This window comes from Lissotriton vulgaris, chromosome 8, assembly GCF_964263255.1.
Source record: "Lissotriton vulgaris chromosome 8, aLisVul1.2, whole genome shotgun sequence".
In the NCBI taxonomy this organism is placed as follows: domain Eukaryota; kingdom Metazoa; phylum Chordata; class Amphibia; order Caudata; family Salamandridae; genus Lissotriton; species Lissotriton vulgaris.
In genome coordinates this window covers 578,586,490-578,610,866 of record NC_141696.1, presented here as the reverse complement: position 1 = coordinate 578,610,866, position 24,377 = coordinate 578,586,490, and the positions used below count along the sequence as shown (strand labels likewise).

Below are 24,377 nucleotides of genomic sequence, written 5' to 3'. Positions count from 1 at the left end.
CTCATCAAGAGAATTTTGTAGTTTACCGTATCGAATGCGGCAGACAGGTCCAGTAGAATCAATATAACTGATTGTCCTCTGTCTGGTCGCATTCGAAGTTCATCCAGGACTGTCAATAGGGCAGTCTCTGTTCCATGCCCTGGACGGAAACCAAATTGCACATCTTCTAGCCTATTATTAGTTTCATAAAATTGCGAGAGTGATTTACTAACCAGGCGTTCTGTGATTTTCACAGGATAGGCTAGAAGAGAGATGGGTCTATAGTTTTTTGGGCACAGAGGGTCGAGCGTAGCTTTCTTCAGAAGTGGTTTCACTATTGCCTGTTTCCAAAAGGCCGGTACCACCCCATTACTCAGGGGTTGACAGCAGATCTGTCGGAGTAGTGGAAATAACTCTTCTTTTAGTTCCTTCCATACCCTGTGTGGTAGAGGATCCACTGGAGTGCCTGAGGAAACACTCAGAGCTAGTCTATTAAAATCCTCCTCTGAGAGTATCTCAAAGTAATCTAGAGTGCCTGATTTATCCTTACCTACCCACCTCTCCTTTTGAGCCAGTGGTGGCATCTTGGTCATTCTGATCTGGCCCTCTATATTGTCGGTGTTGCCCATTTTCAGACCATCAATGATTTTATTGATTTTCCCCTCAAAGAAAGTCGCTAACCTATCACATAGGTCCTGTGTGGCATTGATCTTATATTTCGTGCAGTCCGGATTGGAGAGGTCGTTCACTATTTTAAATATACCTCTACCACTATTTGACGCTTTCAAAATGATGTTGGCAAAATACACCGCTTTCACTTTGGAGATTTATTTTTTATAGTTACCTATTGCCACTTTCAAGGCAGTTTTATCCTCATCTGTGTATAATCTTATCCACTTTCTTTCTGCTCGTTTGCAGCCATTTTTTAAGTTTTTTAACTTTTCATTGTACCAGGGAGCTGAAAGCCTGTGTAGTGAACACAGAAGATTGTGCTGCTGTTTTCAGAAGTTTGTTCCAATGTCTGCCTCGAAGGTTATTTTCCATAGAGGTAGTGGATTTATTCATTCTAGGGTTAAATACCAGAAACCTAATGAGGTAATGGTCAGTCCAGCATAAGAGTAGGATGCTTTCCGTTTCTGCAACTTTTTTTGCAGAAAAAAATTAGATCTAATGCATGTCCTCCCCGATGCGTTGGTTCCGTTACCAATTGTTGCCAGTTTAAGTTCTCACAAGATTGGAGAAGATTTTTAAAAGCTGGGCCTAAATTCCCATTAGGCCATAGATTAAAATCCCCGTAAAATAAGCAGTCTAGTATGAGTAAGCAATATATTACAAAAAATGTTGACTAATGTCTATTGTTTGGGGCTGGCTGAACCAGGGGGTCTGTAGCATACTATGCCAGTGAGCAGATGCCCTCAGCTTCATCAATGTCCATTGAAGTGAAGTTCCATTTCTCCTTAAAAATAACTCCTACCCCACCTTCTCTTCCGCTGTGTTGCGACTTGTGAAAGGCCTTATATCCAGGTGGGCATGCCAACCCTAATTCAATATCTGAGTCAGGGCGTGTCCTTATGTCTGTCAAAACACTGTGTCCAGGTTGTGTGTTTCCAGCAGGAGTTGGATCTCCAGGTGATGTTTCACCAGGGATCTGACATTAACTAATCCACATTTAAGATTGGCCCCTCCTGCAATCTCCAAAACTCTCCTTTCGGTTACTTTTGACCTGCCTTTAAGAGCATTACCCCCTTGCTCACCTATTTCCCGGAGTTGTTCGCTTGTATAACGTTGATACGTGCTCCCTGCAGATTCTTCCCCAAACCGGCAGTATGGCTGGCGCTGTGTGTGGTTGGTGCGCATCTGTTTAAATAGGGAGGGTGGCCTCCTCCTTCAGAGCGGCTAAGGGACTAGACCGCTAACCAAGATGGCAATAAATCTACATATTATATTCTACATGACTGGCTAACTGATTTCCTACTTACAAGAAGACATCCCTATTTACAACACTGGCGAGAACGGAGAACGGGCCTATGTGGAAAATGGGAATGGAAGCCTTAGGAATTTAAATAAGAGACAAATGAAGAGAAACGGTTGATGCCCTGAGCCCCACCAGTGTCTTATTCCATCAAACATATATAAACACAAAAAGATGATGTCAAACATTCACCTCCAGTACAGAGATTTAGGCCTAATTTCATAGTTTTTTTGCACACTCTGCCATTCCAGTTTGGACCCAGCATATGCAAATCAGTCTTGACCCTGCTCCCCATGGGAACAGTCCAGTCAGAACTGCCAGGCCAGGTCCTCCCTGGATCAAAATAAGCATCTAGGGACAGGTTCTCAGGGTATCACCCCTCATTAGCCAGGCTAGCTTGAATTCAATGGAATAGTGAGCACGGGACCCATGTCTTTGCCATCAGACAGCCTGCAGACCGAGACGGTCGTCTACTTAAATCACACAAATAAACAGTCAGCCTATGGTCAACAGAAGTGTAAGGACGTTGGACCTGCAAATGTATGTGCAGTTTGATGCTGACTTTCATTAATGGATGAAATACTGGTGAGGACTGAACCGGAGGCAAATGTGCCTTTGACCTGCGTAATGAAAATTTCCTAGCTATTGTAATGGAAAATTTCAATTTTATTCAGAATACAGAGGTGAGAATTATGCTGTACAGTCTACGTGAAGTAATATCCAATCAATAATCATGGGCTCCTTACTAGTCCTTCAACTTTGTTGCTGCCTCCTCTTGCTTCCTGTGACCAAGATCGATTAATGTAGCCTTCATTCCCTTTTGGAGGTGTCAGAACCTAAGGAAATAGTGAACAAACAGGCGTAAACTTCCATACTTGAACAGCATGAAACAAAGCCTTGGAGAGACAGAATAGCATACAGTACATTGATGCAGAAAAATATCCGAAGTTGAAAATAATGAAGAATATCTAATAGTGCCCACCTGTATCGAAAATATTCCCTGCATGGGAGGGAGTATGTACTGTAATATAGGGTGGGCTAATCCTCGCCTCCGTGTCCTTAATAGAATTTAAACTTTCTGTTACAATAGCTAGGAAAGCTTTCATTTTCTATTGGGACCGGAGTCCCAATGGTAAAAAGCTTTTAAAGCCATGACTCCTCTAGCTGAGTGTGCACCAAAGACGGAGGTATCAATGCCAGCTTCATGCATCGCCCATTAGACCCATCACGCAATAGTAGGCGAGGACACTGCCTTGAATGCCTTGCTTGGGCCGTCATTGCCTCACAACTCTTAATACACTGCATCACACAAAATTTAAGGGAATCTGGAAAAGAACGATAAATCATTTAAGAATTACATTTTGTGTGACATTAATGGTAAACCCATGCAGGGTGAATACTCTACCGGTTATGTCTAGTGCTCCGACTTCAGAGACCCTTCAACATGAAATTAGACATAACAAAGCGACTAATTTGGTCCTTGATAGGCACTTATTGGACTGCCAAGACAAGAAAAGGTAAAGGACTTTATTAACCTCCTATAGGGTTGAAAATCTAGGCTCCCGAGGGAGGGATAGCCAAATTTCCCTCAGGAATTTCCTTACCAAAAGGTGTTCCATCGTCAGTCGATCTCCAATCGCCTTATGGCCCACCGCTATTGCTTACCTGAAAGTGTTGATAGACCTATAAGCTAGGCCCTCAATGGCCAGGGGGCTAAGAAATTTAGGATATGGACAACGGCCACCCCCACCGGATCCAGGTGTCATTGGTCACACCAGCCCAACCATCAAGACCATGCGGACCTGTACCGTTTGATAGTACTTTCAGCCCATGCTTTGGAGAGAAGAGATGCAGCGTGACTAGAAAGCCCTGGGACATTTCAGCATTCCCAGTATTCCTCCATACCATGAGGAGAAGGGACCCTTCCAGTACCAGTTGGTTGCGATTCCCCTTGGGGTCCCGAAGGACATCTGTAAAGAGAGGTAGAAGAATTGGAAAATCCCAAGAAAGTTCCAGTACAACCAGATACCAGACATGCAATTTCCAGATCCGGGTCACTAAAATCGTCTCCACCTTCTGCAGTCTCACCTGGGCCGAGAGGTGAATTATCATGGCGAAAGGGGGAAAGGCAGATCCCTGTTCCAGGTAACAATCTTGAAGCAGGGCATCTGTGGCTCCCACTTCGGGGTTTAGGGACCAACTGAAATACTGGGGAAGATGAAGGTCCAGGAGCGATGCACAGAGATCCACTGAAAATGGGCCACGTCGGACTTGAAAGCCTTGGGACACCGACGGGTTAAACTACCAGTGGCTCACATCTTTCAGGTGGCACAAGTGCCAGTCTTCCACTTTTTTGGATTCTCCAGGGAGATGTTCTGCCATCACTAAGTCGCACTGCTGCCACATTGCCCATCTTGAGGAGGACTCAGAATTTCGTTTTATCCTTAGTTCAACAGCAGACCGCGAAGGAACCTGCTAGAAGTTCGAGACAGTTGATGTGCTTGGATTTTTCGTGAAAGGACCAACGACTTCCGGTGAAGAATTCCGCACATCGTGTCCCCAACCCATTCTGCTGGTGTCAGACTATATGACCAGGTTTGAGAGGGAGCCAAATATTACCCGCCTGTCCCAGGCCTCCATGTGATTTAGCCACCACTGTATCTCCTCCTTGGTGTCGTCCGTTAGAGGGACCACCTAAGAATATGTGAGGCCTTTCCAACTGAGAGACTGCCATCTGAAGCAATATTGACAGGTTTCGTGGGCACTGGTGCATGAGTAGTATGTCTTCTAGGTAGACGATGAGGCGAACCTTGGTGAAACACCAAGGGGCGATGACAGGCCGAACGAAAGAGTGGTAAACTCAAAAGTCTCTGCCCCCATTGAATTTGAAGGTAGCGACGGTGGGTCAGAGAAATCGGTACCCTTGAGGTTGAGGTGCACCATCCAATCACTGAGTTGAAGGAGATCCCTCAGGTGAATGCCCTCCATTTTTAAGTGACGGAAAACTAGCCACTGGTTGGATTCCTTCAAGTTGATTACAAGGCGTCGACCGCCATCCCTCTTGTCCACCAAAAAGAGGTTGCTGATGAACCCCGTCAGGTGAGGATACGTTGGAAAAATCATGCCGCTCAGAGCAAGTCTTCAACCTCGGCATTCACTAGGGAGGTGGCATTGAGCGACAAACCCAGCAGGATAGGGGGCATTCACTGGAAGGGAGAACTGTAAAACTCTATATGGCAACCCTGTATGGTTTGCAGTACCAAAGCATCTTAGGCAATCATAGCCCAATTGTGGGGAAACCCCTGTAGTCTACCCCCAGACGTTGGTGCGGGAAGAGTTCATCACTCACCTTGATGGGAACCTTGATTGCTGCCACTATTGTGGCCACCTCTGGAACCCCAATGGCGGGGTAACTTCTGATGGGATAGAAGTTGGTAAACTTCGAAGCGTCTTGGTACCGGCCTTGTTTGCTTTAGTAGCCTCTGCAGGGGGTTGAAGGATATGAGTGACTGGCCGAGCGCCCTTTGCCAACCCCAATGAAAACCTGGGGCATGAATATGTGTTTAATAGATGCCTGAGCCATGCCGAGTGAGTTAAAAGTCACCATAAATTTGCCTAACTCAAGAATGAAATGGTCCCCGAACATACCCCCTGAGCAGTGGGGCCAGCTGCTGATGTAGCATAGTCCTCTAAGTTGGGGTAAATCTTTATAAGAAGAGAACGGTGCCTCTCCATGGAGATGGTGCAATTTGCATTCACCAACAGACTAATGGCCCTTTGGGCCCACCCAGACAGTACGTCTAGAGAAATCAGGTTCCCGAGGCCTTTGTGTCCTCCACCATGTCCAGGATGCTTATTAGAGGGCCTGGCACATCTAACCGCTTATACTGGCAAACCCTCCAGGACCTACTGATACCCTTCTTGAGGTTTCGCATATATTTCCCCAAATAGCTGGCCTTGCACTCGTCTATGACTAGGGTTAGAGCTACCTTGTTGCTAAGAGCGGGGGCATTCTGCCCATAGGTTTGCATTATCGGCTCGCAATATAAGACTCTACCTTCTCTGCTGGGACCCATTCAGAGGATCATGGGTGCAGAAGCTGTTCAGGGTCTAAAATGTCGGAGGACCCCTGAGGAGCATCACCCGTGGGTGTATCATCCCATGGTTGATTGGGGGAGGCACGCCAGGGACGGGCCCCAAATTGGGTTCCTGGTCTGAGCCTTGGGAAGAGTCAGTGTTAGCTGTAGGTGGGGCAGGTATGGCAGCAGCCTGGGAGGCTGGAGCCCTGAAGGCCCAGGCATAATGGAAGACGTGCCCAAGGCTTAGGACTGGTCCAAAAAGGCCCTCTTTAGCTTATAAAAAGCATTGATATCAAAGCCTGGGGTAGGATGCCTCTTGCATTTCGGAAGCCGCGCATGTTTGGCAGGCGTCCTTGGAGGTAGTGGAAGGATAAGCCCCAGGAAATCTTCCCTCCCAGGGACGAGTTTAAGACATTGTTCTGCATCTTGCAGAAATTTCTGCTCCAAGGGAGGCATTACCGGCTTAGCCACGTTTAGAAGGGAGGCATCCATGAGAGGGTGACCAGGCGTCCCGGATTTGCCCAGACAGTCCCAGTTTTTCACCAGCTGTCTCGGATGATTTCAGGAAATTGAGCTCATGTCCCGGTTTTTATAGAGGGTCGGCCGAAAGCTGGTTAATTAACAGGTATGCTACTGCCTTTAAAAATGGCATTCTATGTATCGTCTTACTGCCTCTTCTGTAATTCTCTACTAAGGAGCACTGTCATTCTGTGCGCTGGGTTGTAGTAAAATTGTAGCCCTTTTTCTATTTTTGGGAGATGTCCCGGTTCTTAGCTTTAAAATTGTGGTCACCCTAATCCATGACCTCATAGAAACTCTCATTGATAGTGAGGGAGGTAATACAATCCTCTTCTGTATATGTTTCCTCAACATAACTCATGATGATATGTCTTATTGGGCTGCCCAGTGTTTGAAATGCACTACTCTGGCAGAACGAGACTGTGTTAGAGGGATTAATGAGAGGTGGGGGTTTCCCAACCAGTGTAATAATAGCGCAGGGGGCTGATAACAGGCCAAGCCTGCTGGACACCACATTCACCCATGTGTCTTGGCAGGGATTAAAACAATGTGCCTGGGCCCGTGTCTGCTTGCACTAGGCAATAAACTGTCTCAACTGAGAGTTATGTGCTCTCAACTACTACAAACCACAGCGGGGTGTCAAGGCTCCAGATAAAGAGAGCAGAAGCAACACTCATGATACATGCTGGCTGTGTGAGCAACGCGCGCTTAAAACGTGTCCGACGTGCGGTGCTCTCTAGAGGTCAGAGGACCTCACCGAAAGTCCCAAGGCGCCGAGATATTTGTTGGTCCTCAGCTTTTTGGCTACAATATTAAGGTATCTCCACCTTGACTTATTGATATTTCAGACAACAGCTCTGGAGGGTAAGTCACTTATTGGCAAATAGAACTTCCTCATTTAAATATCAGTGCAAGAGCACTCAGGCATATAACCTGACTTCAGTGATGTTTATAAGATTATGTAGACAAGTTTTGCATATTGGAAAATGCTGTTAATTTTCCACTTAAAAAAAGGACACTGCTGACCCTGGGATTATACACGAATCAACATCATACCATTTTGAAGGTTTAACACTTTAAAGCAAAAGTGCGATGCAAAACAAAATGAACACTCTGCTGCCTCAGGAGGAAAGCACACAGAGTCTGCGAGACCTAACAAGCTCGCGGTGGGAGCGTGTAAGACAAAGGAGACACCATGCGCGTGCACATCACCTGTCCGTGTGCGCACATAGTTTGTCTCCCTTCGCGCACCAAACCCACAACAACAGTCTCGCCAAGGTGAAGCAGCGCATGCACTGCGTTCTCTAGGCAAGACCTGAAAAGCAGCTGCAAAGGAGCTTCAAGCATTCACACGGCCGGCCTGTACTGTTGAGCATAAAAAGCATTAAAAATATCACAATTACAAGGAAACAATTATATAGTCATGTCCAGGAGGCCGGAGGCTAATATCTCGTTGCTAGAGCAACAAAGAAATAGGAGGCAGCAACAAAGTTGAAGAACTATTAAGGAGTCCCCGATTGTTCATTGGATATCACTTCATTTTGAACTCTTTACTTTTTCCCAAGGGCCTCTGGAAAATGAAGTCTTTTGTTATATTTGTTTATCTAGCTGCTGTTGAATAAAGCCTAGAAAGTACAGCCAAACCTCACCTCTGGTCCTAACAAAGAATTTCGAGGTATGCCGTTTTATTGTGAAGTACTTAAAAATTGAATCGGCGGGGAGTGTAGGAGTTAAGATACTTGAAGGGCCATGATGCAGTTTCATTACATTCCTGCCGCCGATGTGAGTAACTTTAAATGCATGATTTGAGCCTTCACCCCACCTCATGCTAAATATTTGGGGGGCGCAAGCATTTGCACGCTCGAGACTGGAGTGAGCTGAGCAGCAAGTATGCTGCCCCTGGTGAGGCATTTGCCAATTTACTTATAACCTGTAATCTAAGATATAACTTTTACAATAAATCTACATTTTATATTCTACATGACTGGCTACCTGTTTTCCTACTTACAAGAGGATATCTTTATTTGCAACAGGGCAACTATGAAATTGTTTTTTTAGTTTCTATTGTGGATAAATTATTGTTATCACTTATGAATATTGTATGTTAGTCTTTACTACCACTGATATTCCTTTTATGCCATGTTTCGTAGCAGTAACACCACAATAATGTGCGTGTGCTGTAAAGAAAAGTTCTGTGGGTAAGTGGGCATCAGTATGAGTTTTGTATTCTGTGTTGAGGTTTACATTTTTTGTGTCATATGATCTGCCCAGCTTTTGATTGTCTTAGTGGCCCTCTTAGTGAGCTTGAGTGTGACAGTTTTTGGTGTTACGCGTGCCCACTGAAAACCTGCAATCAAATCAGTACCCACGAACCCTTCTCCCCCCCCCCCCCCCCGCTCTCAGCTGCATGTGGGTATTTCTTTATGTTCCCCATAAATTCAGACTTGATAACAAATTGCCTTTCAAATCAATTGTTTTCATAATACAGTACAATGAAATACAAAGGCGCTCTAAGTATTTTTGCATTCCTTGTAAATCGTCTTACATTTCAAACTTTTTAGTTCATTGTATAGCATTCATTCTAATTGGTTGACTAATAATTATATTTAATCTTTTGGTATTTCCATTATTTAATTAGGGAAGTGCTTACGTCGCCGCTCAGCTGGCAGTATGGTATTTTACTCAATAAATTCAACTTTACCTGTGAACTAGAGAAGCGCCTGCAAATAGATGGATTTCACCCCCTCTTTCAAGGAAAGCCATTGCCCTCCCTGCCTGGATCAGTTAAGTGTTATATAAGAAGGGCTCCCGGGAGATTTCCGGCTCAGAGGCACCACATTGGTCACCTCAAGGAGTACTATCTCCTAAATGCTGCGTCCCTGTTGCCGGTGTTTGCCTTGGAAGCAAGAGATGAAGACACCATCTTGGATATGTGTGCCGCACCAGGTGGTAAATCAGTTGCACTCCTGCAAAATGCTTCTCCAGGTAATATATTATACTATGCTGTTGAGATTTAACACTCTAGTGGGGCACTTGTTTTAATGGTGTTTATTGATTTTATTCACAAACTATAACTTATTTAACATTGAGTGATTACTTCAACGTTTTGACATAGAGGTGTCTTGCGCCCAGTTTGATCAGGGCCACTTTATGAGTGGTATTTGAAAGCCTACAGACCTGACTTTAGTAAGACCAAAGGTGCACGTGCATTCATGTCAAGCACATGGCCCTGCATCCACGTGTGTTGCTTACATCTTTCCTCAGATAACATTTTTACTCTGCTACATAGCACAGATTAGGGCTGTGCTGCCTGCATTGTTATTGTTAGTGAACTTCAGTGCAGAATCTTAACCTGTTCAGCTAGTTTATGCCAGTTTTGTTGCCAGAGGTATGCAAATTCCAGTTGCTCAAACTGCCACTTCTCTGGCTTCACTGTTAAGCCATAGTTCTCAATTAGGTTAAGCATTTCACATCGAGCCCATGCCAACCAGATGGGACATGTGCCACAATCAGTGACTTACCAAAGGAGCCTTCACTGAACCAGGCACTCTGAGGGCAACTAATAATGCTATCCTCCTCTAAGCTACTGCTAAGATATAGATGTTTTTCACCAAGGGGTTCAGAGTGACATCAAACATATACCAAGAGAGAAGATTGAATTGTCTCTGATATAAATTTGAACCTCAAGTTATCATTGTTTACCCATATATAACTTTATGTAATAAATAACCCCCAAAATCATCTGCTCATGTTTTTAACTGCTACATAGAGGCAGAGGAGTAATGGGGGAGCCATGCATAACATGACCTCTCCTCCCTGTCTCAAATATAAACTAAAATACCAGGCCTCCTGCTACCCGCTCCCCCACCATCTGTGCCTTGGCTGCACCTCCCCTCAATACCCAAAGCTGTGCTTTCTGCTCTTCATCAAGCAGAAGGCTAGAACTGCACTGACAGGATCCTGGCGAGCCTTGCCAGAGAAGCCTGGAATTCCTTTGTGACATATCAAGAGTGGAAAACTATTTTTCTTCCCCACATTTGCATTGTCTTTTTTTTTTTTTTTGTGTAAGATGTTTATTGCACAATGTCACACAAGTAAAATATACTTTCTTCGCCTACAACCATAATAGGCCGGCTACATATTTGCATAGGTCATGAAATGTGTTGATTGTCATACACGGCCCATCAGCCGACAACCTTTGGTCCGGCGGCGTTTCATGAAAAAGCATGTGCAAAACAAAACAGTGCTGTAAACGCTTCCAAATATGCTCATGTTCTTACAGTTTTTCATTTTTATATGTAACCAAAGTGAAACAACTAACAAATGAAAAAATACCCCTATAACTTAGGTCACTGTGTCACAGCATTCTCCCCCCTCCATTACAAATCGATTATCAATACTCATTTCCATGTAGTGTGTCTCAATACTGCAATGTCATGCATCTTGTACTTATGTACGGGCCAGCAAGTATTGTCTGAAATACGCCCAATAATCCCTAGGGCGTGAGCCAGCTGGCAATTCTTCCTCGTAAGTGGTCAGTGTGTCGCAGCAATATGTTAAATCTTCCAGCCAGTTTTTCATTTTGGGCCCCATTTTACTATTCCAATGTAGAGATACTCTCCGCTTTGCCATTAAAAGAGCTACCACACAAAATGTACGCCTCTGCGCTCTCAGTTGTGGTACTATACCCAACAAACAGACCTTGGCCGTACATTGGAGTGATGTCCTAAGCATGTCATTAATGGCCTGTACTACTTGTTCCCAGTATCCCGCCACAGGGCGACAGTGCCATGCTAAGTGTATGAAGTCTGCGTTCTCCTGCCTGCACCTAACACAGTTGGAGTTGTCCCTTAAGCCGTACCTGTGTAGCCGCTGAGGCGTATGATACATTTGGTGGAGGTATTTATAGTGGATGATCCTCAGGTTACCATTAGGTGTCAGTAAGCCCGTTAGCAGGCAAGTGACTTCCCAATCTTCCTCCGATAATGTATCTTCCAATACTTTGCTCCATTTGTCTCTAGCCCCCTCAGTGTTCCCTCCAATGTTTGTCTGCGTGCTCGTGTATAATCTTGACACTAAATGAGAGGCCTTGGGTGTAGTGAGAACCAGCTGTAAAGGAGCTAACGTCTGAGGTTCCTCCGGAAATGTGGGAAAGTGCTCTTTCACTGCCCTCTGCAATCTGTAGTAGGTGAAACTAAACAGCAGTGTTGGATTGCTAATATAATCTAGTTTGTCTAGGGTCTGAAACACACCATCTTTATAAAGGTCTCCCATTTTGTCTATGCCCGCGCGCCTCAGTAAGTCCATTCCAACCTGTTCCTGCGTAACCGAGAGTGCCGGGTGATGGGCTAGTGGGAGTGCAGGTGCGTAGAGTGGTAGGCTGTTAGCTACCTTGCCCAGCAGTCGTCACGCTTCCGTGGTGGTGTTGACCGGATTAATGTCGCGTGTATGTAAACTAACTCGCCTATGTGGTAATATGTTGGTCAACGGGACCGGGTCCGCGTCCCCCGCTTCCACCGCTACATGCGTTAGGAAAGGTATCTCGTGGTACCAGTAATGCGCGAATTGCGCCTGGGCGCATAAATAATAAAGATAGAGATCTGGGACCTTGAAACCCCCCTTAGCATATGGTAGTGTCATCGTGTGTAAGTCCAACCTGGCTTGTTTTCCCGCCCAAATCAGATTCAGCATTAGCGTTCTTATGTTACGGAATACCTCCGCAGGAGGCTTAATAGGGATGTTGTTGAACAAATAGAGGAACTTGGGCAGCAATACCATTTTCACGATGGCAACTCTGTCCGCCAGGGACAGCGGCAGTTTATTCCATCGTTTGATCTTGTCTTCCAGAGATGACATCACTCTTCCGTAGTTAGTATGGATAACTAGTTCTGGATCCCTATGGAACCATATTCCCAAGTACCTGGTCGGTTCGTCCTGCCATTCTAGGGGATAGTCCAGGGTCGTCGGGTGTGTGCCATCTGTCAGTGTCAGAATAAGGGATTTAGTCCAGTTAATCTGTAGCCCTGAGTGCTGGCCAAATTTTATATATTCGCGCAGTAGCGGGTTAAGGTGCTGTTCCGGGTTTTTTACATACAGTACCATATCGTCTGCGTATAACGATATGTGTATGGGGCGCGTTGGGAGTTGTATGGCCGAGTAGTGGTGGTGTTGTCTGATTTTGCAAGCTAAGGGCTCCAGTATTAGGGCAAATAGCATTGGGGAGAGTGGACACCCCTGCCTAGTACCTCGACAAATTGCAATTGGGTCTGAGATGTGTTTGTTTATCCTAATGCGTGTCGTTAGATTCGTGTACAGCATTGTGATCCAGCCAATGAACAGTGGTGGAAACCCCATGCGTATAAGTACTGCGTGGAGAAAGGGCCAATCTATTGTATCAAACGCTTTGGCCGCGTCTAATAAAACTGCTACAGCCTTTATTTCAGGTGCTAGGTAGTGAGCCAGGGCAAATAACGTGCGCGTGTTATGTGTGGTTGATCTGTCCGGTATGAAGTCGGATTGGTCGGGCCGTATCCGTAGTGGCATCAGTGGCTTTAGTCTGTCTGCCAATAGGCTTGCTATAATTTTTGTGTCTACGTTTATGAGTGATAGGGGCCGGTAAGAATCGCATTGTTCCTCGTCTTTGCCTGGTTTCAGTAGCGCAATGATCAGGGCTTCCCTCATAGATGTCGGTAGGGTTTGGGCCTCATGTGCTGTTTCATATAGTCTCACTAGATGCGGAGCGAGTAAGTCCGCGAATGTTTTGTAAAATTCGACCGCGAAGCCGCCTGGCCCCGGAGCTTTGTCATTTGGTAGTCGTTTAATGGTGTCTATAACTTCGTCTACGGTAATGGGGCGAGCTAGGTATTCTCTGTGACCGTCTGATAACCACGCCAATTCTACATCAGCCATGTAGGACAGTAGTTCTCTTGTGGTATCGGTGGTCGTGCCTCATATAAAGTACTATACGTGTCCATGAATTCGCCCATTATATCCTTAATGTCATGAGTCAGTGTGCCCGCTCTGGTTTTAATCGCCTTGATGTGTTGTGTTGCTCGTCCTGTACATATTTTCTCAGCTAGAGCCCTGCCCGGTCTTCCGCCCTCCCCATACATCCTAGCAGTTTTGCGTTTGAAAATATACTTGAGCTCGTCTGCTGCAAATTTCCGATGTTCTGTCAGTAGTGCCTGTATGTCTCCCAACAGAGTAGTGTCCCCTGTTTGTGTGTACCGCTGTTCTAACGCTTGTATGGTACTCTCACAAGTTTTTAATTGTTGCCTGATGTCTCTTAAGATGCCCGAGGTCGTGCTTATGCATATCCCCGTATTGTAGCTTTGAAAGCTTCCCGTAGTAGGCAAGGGTCGTCAGTCTTTGGGCAATTTAGGTCAAAATAGTCTATTATTGCTTTATGTATGGTGTCGACATACAACAGGTCACGTAGTGCTACTGCATTAAAACGCCATGTGAACGGCGGTGGTACGTAGTGAGGGATCTCTACCTCCAGGAGCACTGGGCTGTGATCTGAAAGTGTCCTAGGAAGATGCTTTATATTGACCACCCATGATATCACATCCTGCGTGCCCAGCCAGTAGTCCAGCCTAGACCAGCTTTTGTGTGCCGCATTTATGTGTGTTGCTACTAGTTCACCTGGGTGTAGTACCCTCCACATGTCGACCAGGCGTAATTCTTCCATCGCATCATAGAGCGTCGCTCTTGCTTTTACATGCGGTTCCAGCGTGTTTAGTGACCTGTCTAATCCCTCCTTTAATGCTATATTAAAATCTCCTCCCCATATTATATTCTCAGCCTGGATATCTGCAATGGTGTGCCATATTGTCTCATAAAACTTAGGGTCGGGGGCGTGGCTTGGGCGCCGATGGCGATGGTCGCCTGAGAGCTCGGCTCCGGGACTGAGCCCGTGATTATCCTGGAAATCGGAGGCTGCGGGGCACCCCGAACCCCGCATTCTGCTGGACGGACCGACGAGGACCTTCCAGGGCCCTTGGTGTAGCTCGGATGAGTGTTGATCCGGCGTAAAACCGAAGTTTGCGGAGTTGCGGAGTGCGACCCAACATGGCGCCCGGACTTCATTGTCCCCCTGGCCGGATCCATTGAACTGGAGGAGCGTCGCCGGCAGCGTCTCGCCCCCGGCTTCGCCATCCCTGGCTGACCTGTGCACTGGATATCGGTTGTATCGGACTTTCTACAACGAGAATGCACTCGGTTGGATGACTGAGCGGATGCCCACGTTATACTGGATCCCGTGAGCGGACGTCTGGTGAACCAGGCGGTGGCCCCACTCACGACACCGCACTTAGCTACATTTTCCTGGCCAGCCCACTTCCATGGGAGGCGCGACACTCTGGCGCCACAAATCATCCGGTGGAGTTGGTGACCCTCGCCCCGGGACTTTAGCGGCTGAGCGGGCCTGCCCGACCTGGCGGCGATTGTCTCCGCCCCCTCATCGGTGCCCTCGGACGCCGTGGTGGTGGCGTGAGCCGCAGCGGAGGAGTTCCCACAGGCCCTGGAAAAGGAGATCTCCGATACTCGATTTGAGGTCCAGTAACCGGGAGGGTCGTGGTCGGCATCTGCACCCGGAGACGCCTGATCCTGGACCATCACGGAGTGCCCCCGGCGACATGGGGAAACCTAGAGGAGCCAAGGGGACCACCCCAACCGCCTCAGACTCGGAGACCCAGGACAAGGAGGAACATGGGGACCCAAAGAGTTCTGGTGGTGCATCGATGCAACAACAGTTCGACCGCGTCCTGGAGGCGATAGCGACCACGCGATCGGCCCTCCAACAGGACATTGCCCAGGTGGCGACGAGCCTAGGTCTCCTTAGAGCGGACCACGGCAAACTTTCGGACCGGGTCAAGGAAGTGGAGAGCTCGGTGAAAGTCTTGGAGCCGGCGCAGCGAACCTTGGCTGCGACTATGAAGGATGCCTTATCCCGGATTGCGGCCCTAGAGCAGAGAGCGGAGGATGCGGAAGGCCGCAACAGGAGGAATAACATCCGTGTGGTGGGCCTTCCGGAAAAGATCGAGGATGGCGACATGGTGGCATACTTGGAGGCCTGGCTCTGTGACACGGTGGCCCCGGAGGGGCTATCCTCCTTCTACACCTTGGAGCGTGCCCACAGAGTCCCGGCGCGACCACCGCAGCAGGGACGTGCCCCGAGACCAGTGGTGGCGCGGTTGTTGCACTTTCGGGACAGAGACTTAATACTCAATGCTGCCAGACATAATGGGCCATTCAAAGTGGCGAACAGTCAGGTGAACATCTTCCCGGATTACACCTACGAAACTCAACGCAGGCGGTTCTCCTTCCTGGCGGTCAAGCGCGAGCTCAGGAGCGAGGGCATCCAGTACTCGCTCCTCTATCCTGCAAGGCTCCGCATCATTGTCGATGACAAGACTCAATTCTTCGACACCCCGGAGGATGTCTGTGCCTGGCTTGAGCTTTACAGAGCAGGGAAAGATGGCTTCGGCTCCTCATCCCAACAGGCGGAGGAGCCGGAACAGAGACGGCGATCCAGGAGGATTAGGAATCGCCGCGGCCGCTCGGGGGGGCCCTCAACTGCAGAGACGTCGACGGAGCGGAAGGGAGTGTTGGAGGTGTTATCTGAGTTATCTGGCGCACGAGACGATGCCATCGAAGAGGAAGCAGACCCGGGTGACGAGGGGGCACCATCGGACTCCGAGGACTCAGTGACTGATAGCGCCCATACGCCGGTGATCACACCGAAATCGGTGGAAGACCTTCTGGATGGACAGGGGTAACGGGGTGAGCTACTTCATTTTGGGAGGGGGCCCGGAAGGGGGGAGGCGGTTGCCGTCAATTGTTGCTGCCCACACGGGCGGGGAGGGTGGGGTGCCCCTGTTTTTGCCCCGGAGGTCTTCGGTACTGTTTTGGGCTTGTTTTAGTCCTGGTAGCCTGAGCGTCGAGGGCCCACTGCCTCCGCCCGGCCCGCACCTGGCCCTTAAGGCCTTCCTACGGTGGCGACCGCAGGATTAGTAGGGGTTACTGGGTTGTTGAAGGGCAAGGTTTGGATGGGATCTGGATGGTGCTATTTGGGTCCTGTTCTGGGGAGGGTGGGTGGGGGTTTGGTTCGTTTTTGGGTTGTTTGGTTTTGGTTGGGGAAAATGGCCGCCATCAGTGCTGGGGTGATTGATGCCCTTTTCTTGTGGGGCCCCGAATGGGGAGACTGTGCGAGAACAATATGGGACAATGGCTGAGGTTGCTAACTTGAAATGTGTCACTTGGAACGTGAGGGGGCTTCATACTATGTCCAGGCGCCACAAAGTCCACGCTTATTTAATGCGTAGGGGAGTGCAAATGGCGCTGCTGCAGGAAACTCATCTGAACAAGGCGGAAGGGGCGGCGCTACAGCGTAGATGGAGGGGGCAGGTCTTTCACACATCGTACTCCGCGTATGCCAGAGGGGCGCTAATATGGATTAGAGCTGGGGTCCCCTTCCAAGTCACGAAAACAGCGGTAGATCCAGAGGGGCGCTACGTGGCCATTTCGGGCACTCTAGGAGGGAGGGACTTGAACGTTTGCTGTGTATACGCTCCTAATATAGACCAGACTGCCTTCCTTTCCAGGTTATCGGGCTCCTTGGCCCACTTCTTCTCCGGGCCCCTTTTACTCGGGGGAGATTTCAACTCAGTAGTGGACGTAGACACTGACCGCTCACATCCGCCCCTTCCCGATTCTCCGGTTCGTCGCACGGCTAAGGGTCGTAAGGATTGGCAGACCCACTGGGGTCTGACGGATATCTGGAGGGCGCACCACCCCACGTCTAGGGACTATTCATATTTCTCGAGCCTCCATGAGTTGCATGTCAGACTGGATGGATTTCTTGGCTTGCCCGAACTGGTTTCAGCAGCGGTCCGATCTGAGTACTTATCCAGAACCATTTCAGACCATAACCCCCTCCTGCTGGACATTCGCTGGTTCCCCGGGGCGCCGGCGGTGCCCACCTGGAAGTTACGACCCGAGATTCTTGAGGATAGTGTTTTCAAGGCGGACCTGGGGGATAAGGTATCGGAATACTTTGCGTCCAACGGCGGCACCGCGAGTACGAGGGCGTTGGAGTGGGACGCTTTTAAAGTAGTGGTGAGGGGCTATTGCATTTCTAAAAAGGTGGGCATGAGGCGAGTTATCCTAGCTGACCTTGATGCAGCAGACCGGAAACTCCGCGAGCTGGAGCTCCGCCGCCCCGGGCGCCCGGAATTACAGGTACCCACGGCGGAGGCGAGGGAGAAGGTGGCGGCGGAGGTCGAACGGCTTCGCTGTTTTGACTACAAGGCCTATACGGTCCGGTCCATTGCGGAGGGGGACAGATCGAGCGCGTTGCTGGCATGGCTGGCCAACCCTACGCGTCAATCCTCGTTGACGACAAGTATGCGTCAGGCAGACGGTACCGAGGTACACACTCAACCGGAGATTCTCGGCTGCTTCCGGCATTATTATGAACGTTTGTACCGCAGTCGCTCCGCCCGAGACCCTGACCGGCTCGATAATTATCTAAGCCCACTGGAGCTCCGAACAGTGGAGCAAGAAGTGGCGAAAGCCTTGGGATCTGACATAGAATTGGGGGAGATCCGCGGTGCCATTAAACGGATGGCGAGAAATAAGACCCCGGGCCTAGACGGCCTGCCCGTGGAGTTTTATGCAGCTTATGCTGACCTCCTAGCCCCTAGGTTATTGGTGGTCTACAGGGAGGCGAAGAGGCTGGGGCGGCTCCCGAGCTCAATGTGTGAGGCGTTGGTGGTTCCTCTCCTCAAACCGGGAAGGGACTCGTCTGACCCGGGATCTTACCGTCCCTTATCGATGCTGACGGTGGACTATAAAATACTGAGCAGTATCTTGGCCTCGAGGCTGCTGGGACACATGAGTTCCCTGGTGCATGAGGACCAGGCGGGCTTTATCCCAAGGCGTAATACGACTATGAACATTCGCAGGTTGCTCCGTTTGCTAGGGGAACCGTTTGTGGATGCCCCGTCCCCGGTTGTCTTATCGGTGGACCTAGAGAAGGCCTTTGATAGCCTGGAGTGGGACTACCTTTACACGGTGCTGCGGAGATTCGGCCTCGGTGAGGGCTTCATCAGATGGACCGCGGTTCTCTATGCCTCTGCATCGGCCAGGGTCCGGGCGGGACCACTGATTTCCTCACAATATCCGGTAGAACGCGGCACGAGGCAGGGGTGTTCGTTGTCCCCACTTCTCTTTGCGCTGGCGGTGGAACCACTCGCGCTGCATCTTCGATCGGGAGCCTACTATACGGGCCTATGGACGCCTTCGGGCCCACACTACATCTCGCTGTATGCAGACGATCTGTTGCTTTTCCTGGAGGACCCGCTCGACGCTTTATGTGGAGCGGCGACGGCACTTACGCAGTTTGGAGAGGTTTCGGGCCTCCGGGTGAATTGGTCCAAGACCTGCCTCTTCCCGGTTCGGAGGGGTACCCCCGCCCCTACTCTAAGTAGGGAGATTAGATGGGAACCCGACTGCTTTAAGTACCTAGGGGTATTCATCTATCACGACCCATCTGACCTCCTGGATGGGAACATTGCCCGCAGCACTCGAGCACTTCGAGGCTGCATGGACTTCTGGGCCACGCTGCCGCTCTCGGTGGCGGGTCGGATCGCTCTGCTTAAAATGGTGGCGCTTCCCCGGCTATTATATTATTTCCGAACACTACCGATCTGGGTCCCACCGGCCACGTTTCGACTATTACGATCTATGATGGTCGGTTTCCTCTGGGGCTCGGGCCGCCGTCGGGTGGCCCTCAATACCCTGATGAGGCCGAAAGATGAGGGGGGGCTTGCGGTGCCGGACTTTGAAAAATATTATCTGGCGGCGCAGCTCCAGACCTTCACCCAGGAGATCGCCCGTGAATTCCGGGGCCCGGAAGACAGAAGGGGGACGGGCATGGCCAGGCATGTTCTCTCCTTCATAGCGCTGCGACAACGTTTGGCCCTGCGGGATCTGTCGCTGGAGGAACGGACCGTCCGCCTGTGTTGGAATCGGGCTCACGCCCGAGGCCATCTGAGAACACCGTATGCGCCCGAAATACCTTTGGGGATGCTGACGGCCCTCCCCCACGGAGGCGATTGGTCACGATTGGCGGCCTGGGAGGACGCTGGCTTACAGCTAGTTGGGGATCTGTATGAGGACGGGGCGCTTTTGCCCTTCCAGGATCTTATTGACCGCTTCGAGATCCCCCGTGGTGACTTTCTGTTGCACTCGGCCATTGTCCGAGCGATCCAGGCACACTGGAAGAGCGGGCAGGAGGAACCCTCCTTATCTCCGGTGTGCCAATATGTGATGATGTCTGCGGGCACGGTGAAGGCGGTCACTTGCCTTTACGGTAGATTGATCAACGAAGGGTTGACTCCTCTCACCACTTTGAGAAACCGCTGGGAGGAGGACATTGGCAGGGAGATACCGGAGACGACCTGGTCCCAGTTGGTGCGGCGCGCATGGAAGGGCACACGCCACGCCCGTTTTCAGTTGGTCCATTATTACGTTCTCCATAGAGCATATCTGACCCCAGTGAAGATTAAGCGATATTTTGCCACGAATTCGGCGGACTGCCCTAGGTGCCCAGCTCAGGAGGCGGACCTCCTCCACATGTTATGGGCCTGCCCGGGATTATCATCCTACTGGGTGGAAGTGGGGAAGACCCTGGAGGAGGTGACGGGGAGATCCTTATCATTTGATGCGGCGGTGGGACTCCTGCACTGGTTCCCTCATACCCCCAAGAATAAAATTTCCAGCAAATTTATCGACCTAGGGCTCCTCCTTGCTAAGCGAGAGGTAACCAGGAACTGGAAGGCACGAGTTGGTCCGACAGGGAGCCGATGGCACAGTGAGCTCTTGAAGTGGGCGGTGGGGGAGAGCACACTGAGATACCAAATGGCTTGGAGGCAGCGTAATGAGAAGGCGCAGGAGGCAGCGTTGGAGTGGGAAATGTTAGTACAGGCCCTCAGGGAGTATTGCGCCCCCAGCGACTCTGAAGATGAAGAAGCGACTCGCCCCGAGTCCCGTTAAACATTTGCACCATTAGTCCTGTTGCTTTCCCCGTGGGTCCCATAGCAGATCCTGTTGCGGTAGTTCCCAGGCGCTGATGGCGGGGTTGGGTGGGGTTTACTTTGGTTAGTAGTATTTTGAGGGTGGGGGTTTTTCTTTTGGGTTTATAGGCTTGTTTGGAAAAGCAGATGACGGACAGTGGATCATCCGGACCAGCTCTGACATCCTTCTGAGCCCCCATTGAATTTCGCCGCCCGACCCCAGGGTTGTGGGCTGGATGGCTGTGTACGGAACTTAAGGTGGTGGGACAGAGGGTTGTAATTAGTTGATATTGCTTGTGCTATAATGCTGGTCGATTTTGTAACGATTTACTAATTCCTGCAATAAAAATATATTAAAAAAAAAAAATAAAAAAAAAAAAACTTAGGGTCGTCTATGTTAGGGCCATATGTGTTCACCAACGCAACTTGATGCTGCCTCACCGTACCCACGACAATGACATACCTACCCTCTGTATCTTTGTGTATGCTTGAAATTTTGAAGTGTACCCCCTTCCGTATTAGTATGCTAACCCCTCGAGAGTATGTCGAGTAATTCGAGCCAGTGACTGATTCCGCCCATCTATTGCCCAGTGTGGATGTGCTGCTGGGCGCTATGTGCATTTCCTGCAGGAAAGCAATGTCTATGTGCAATCTGTCAAAAAACGCAAACATTTGCCTTATTTTCTTCGGATTGCCTAAGCCTCTGACATTCCATGTGATGAATTTCAGTGTGCTCGGTCGTGTCATAGCATTAAACTTGGTTTTTGCCAGTGCATGTTAGGTCTCGCCAGTACAGATAGCGCGTTAACAGTCTGCTCCACTTCATATGTAAGTATATCTCTTCTAGTAATGAGTAAAAGTTCAATAACAGTGCAGTTGGTAACGAAAGAGGTCGCAATGCTTCTCAGACACAGTGCTTCTATACGAAGATTTCCCAACATCTCAGCCCTCCCCCTCCCACTTTAGCGCCCAAACTTTGCCAAAGCCATCCCAGTGTTATAACCAAACCAGTAGTGTAACTTAAGTTAGGGCACACCCGCTTGGGGGTGTCGCCAGGTTCACACGTCTCCATCCACATAGTGGATGTGGACGGGTGTGCACGTTATTTTTAACATTCACAACATCCTTTCCTCCCCCTCCCCACCTCCCGCCATAGTCTTGCATTAGAATCATACACTGCAGCAACATCGTTCCTGTGTGCAGTCCATAGCTGCGTGTCTTAAAGCAGACCCCCTATGTAAGCCCACCCCCGCGGTACCACCCCTGGGTTAGCGCCGCAGAGGCTCACTGCCACAGGTTGTCTGTCAATGCATAGTGGATCCCCCCGAGGACCCATCCTCTTCTCCTGTCCACATGGGACTGCTATGTTACTCACTGTTCAGTACATCTGCGCGTGCACAGCGTGCCGGTATCGTCCACTTGCATGTTTCATTCATGTCCACCCTGTCCGTTGTGCACGGCATTATACGACTACTGTGAGCATCCATTTCCCCCAGTACTGTCTCGTACACCCTGGAAGTGGGTGCGACCTCAAAGTGTCACCATTCACATGAAACCTTGCAAAGATTTGAGTTTCTTGGCCACTTAGTGCCTCAGTCGTTATCACTCGTCCGGTCTTCTCGTTCCTATGCCTTACGCCGTTTTCCCAGTTTCTTGACATAGTCCTGCGCTGCCTGCACAGTTGGGAGAATCACGGGCTTACCCGCATTGGTGATTTTGAGTTTTGCGGGATACAACATTGCATACTCGACTCCTAGCTCCCGGAGCTTCTTTTTCACTGGTGCAAATTCTTTTCGCGCCAACTGCACCGCCATGGTGTAGTCCGGATAGAACTCCAGGGTATTGCCTTGATATGTGATTGTACCCATTTCTCTAGCGAGCCTTAGGACCGTGTCCCTGTCCCTGTAGTTAAGCATGCCGGCAATTATCATGCGCGGGGTAGCACACGGTTTTGGAGTGGGTGCCAGGGAGTGGTGTGCACGTTCGACGAGGAAAACCGCCGACAGGCTCTTCGCGCCAAATATGTCTTTCAGCATTGCCTCTATGTAGTTTTCCATTTTGCCCATGTTTGTGGACTCCGGCAAACCTGAAATGCGGACGTTATTTCGTCTGGACCTCGCTTCTTGGTCCTCCACCTTGGCACATAGGCCCTCCAGAGTCTTCTCAAAGCCACCGCATGCTTTCGTTGTGGTCCTGGATTCATCCTCCACTTTAGAAATCCGTTGTTCCGCCTCCACCAGCCGCTCGTCGTGTTTTTCTATTTTCGCTGCCATGTTGTCTACACGCTGCATCACATTGTCCAGTTTGTTGTTCATCTCTTGCAGACTTAGCTGAATCGCCCGCAGGACTGACTCCATGCCGGTTCCGTCGTTCAACTCTTGCTCGCCCTCCACGTCTGAAGTGGCCGCGTTACTTTTGGCTTGTTTCCTAGTTTCAAAGGGCAATTTAGTCTGTTGTTTGTCCGGCTTTCCCATAACGCCGGTGCCCGTTGGAGGGCTGCTTCGGTGCGTCCCCGGGTTTATTGTGGACGTAGTAGTTGCAGCAGGTCGGTTTCGACGTTGGGGTGGGTCGTTAGTATGAAATGGGTGCCCATGCTTTAACCATCCGGCAATCTCCCGCGCAAGTCTCAACAGCTAGGTTCTATTCAGCCGAGTCAGTGGCACACGTTCAATACCATGCTCATGGTGTATGTACCTTGTCTCTCGTGGGGATACACCGACTGGAGAGCGAAGCAGTCTGCCAGTTCTAGCCCTCCGCATCCGAACACGCTACGATTGTTTTCCTCGCCCTTTACTGACTCCGCCCTGCTACTTCGATCGTGCCCTTGCACTCCGGTCCGCTCAGAACCCACCTGGTCTCTTCGCGGTCCCGGCACTACTCTCCGCCGCTGCAACGTCTGTGCGTTCCACCGCCGCCGCCATTTTGTAGTGCCTGGAACGCATCTCCGTTCGCAGCTCTCCTGCAGCCCCCGGTAGACTCCGGCTGTCTCACCTTGTTCGTGGACGGCCCCTGCGATATTTGATCAGCGAGCCTGTAGCCTGTGTTCCGTATCTGGGCCGTTATCTGTCCACATTACTGGCGGCTCCGAGTGCAGGGCGCGGCCATTTTGGATCGCCACTCGTCTCCACACCTATTTTCGCCGATATTTACCGCAGAGTCCGATGTGGCAGAGATTTATCACCAAAAACACACGGGGCTCATCTTCCGATTTCCAAATATTCCTTTTTCGCCGTATTGTCGGTGGTTTTAGGGGTACAAAGGCCGCTTTTTCTGCACCCGTCCGGCGGAGCTGACTTACATGCCAGCCATCCCGCAGTGCGCCCTCTAGCGCCCCCCACATTTGCATTGTCTTTGCAGCAAATAACCATATTTGGAATCTGATGCTCACACTAGTGGCTGTCAGTGAGAGCCATACGCAACATGTAGGATTATAGATGGGTGCCAGTATATTACAGAAATATTTTCATCAAGGGATTCTCAGTGACAGCGAATAGATGAGAACAAAGTTTGAGTTGTCTATGATGTTACTCAGAACGCTGAGGTGAAAAGCATTCCCATATTTCACTTATTATGTATGGCCCCAAAAGTCATCTGCTCCCGCTTTCAGTTGCTACACAGTTGCCGAGGAGTAATGGGTGAGCCGTACATAACATGACATGACCTCTCCAACCTGTCTTCAATTATAAAGAAAAGGGCCTTCTGCAACCCACTCTCACCCCTCTCTGCGCCTTCCCTTAACTCCCATCTACA

The 24,377-nt window shown here is 49.6% G+C and overlaps 1 protein-coding gene across 1 annotated transcript in view; it reads left to right on the top strand.

Moving 5' to 3' along the window:
- Positions 1-24,377, top strand: part of NSUN3 (NOP2/Sun RNA methyltransferase 3) — a 210,696-nt gene that overhangs the window by 86,876 nt on the left and 99,443 nt on the right. The window contains exon 3 of the mRNA XM_086934421.1: positions 9,188-9,534. Within this exon, the coding sequence (XP_086790547.1) occupies positions 9,188-9,534 (347 nt within the window). The remainder of the gene's footprint in view (positions 1-9,187; positions 9,535-24,377) is intronic.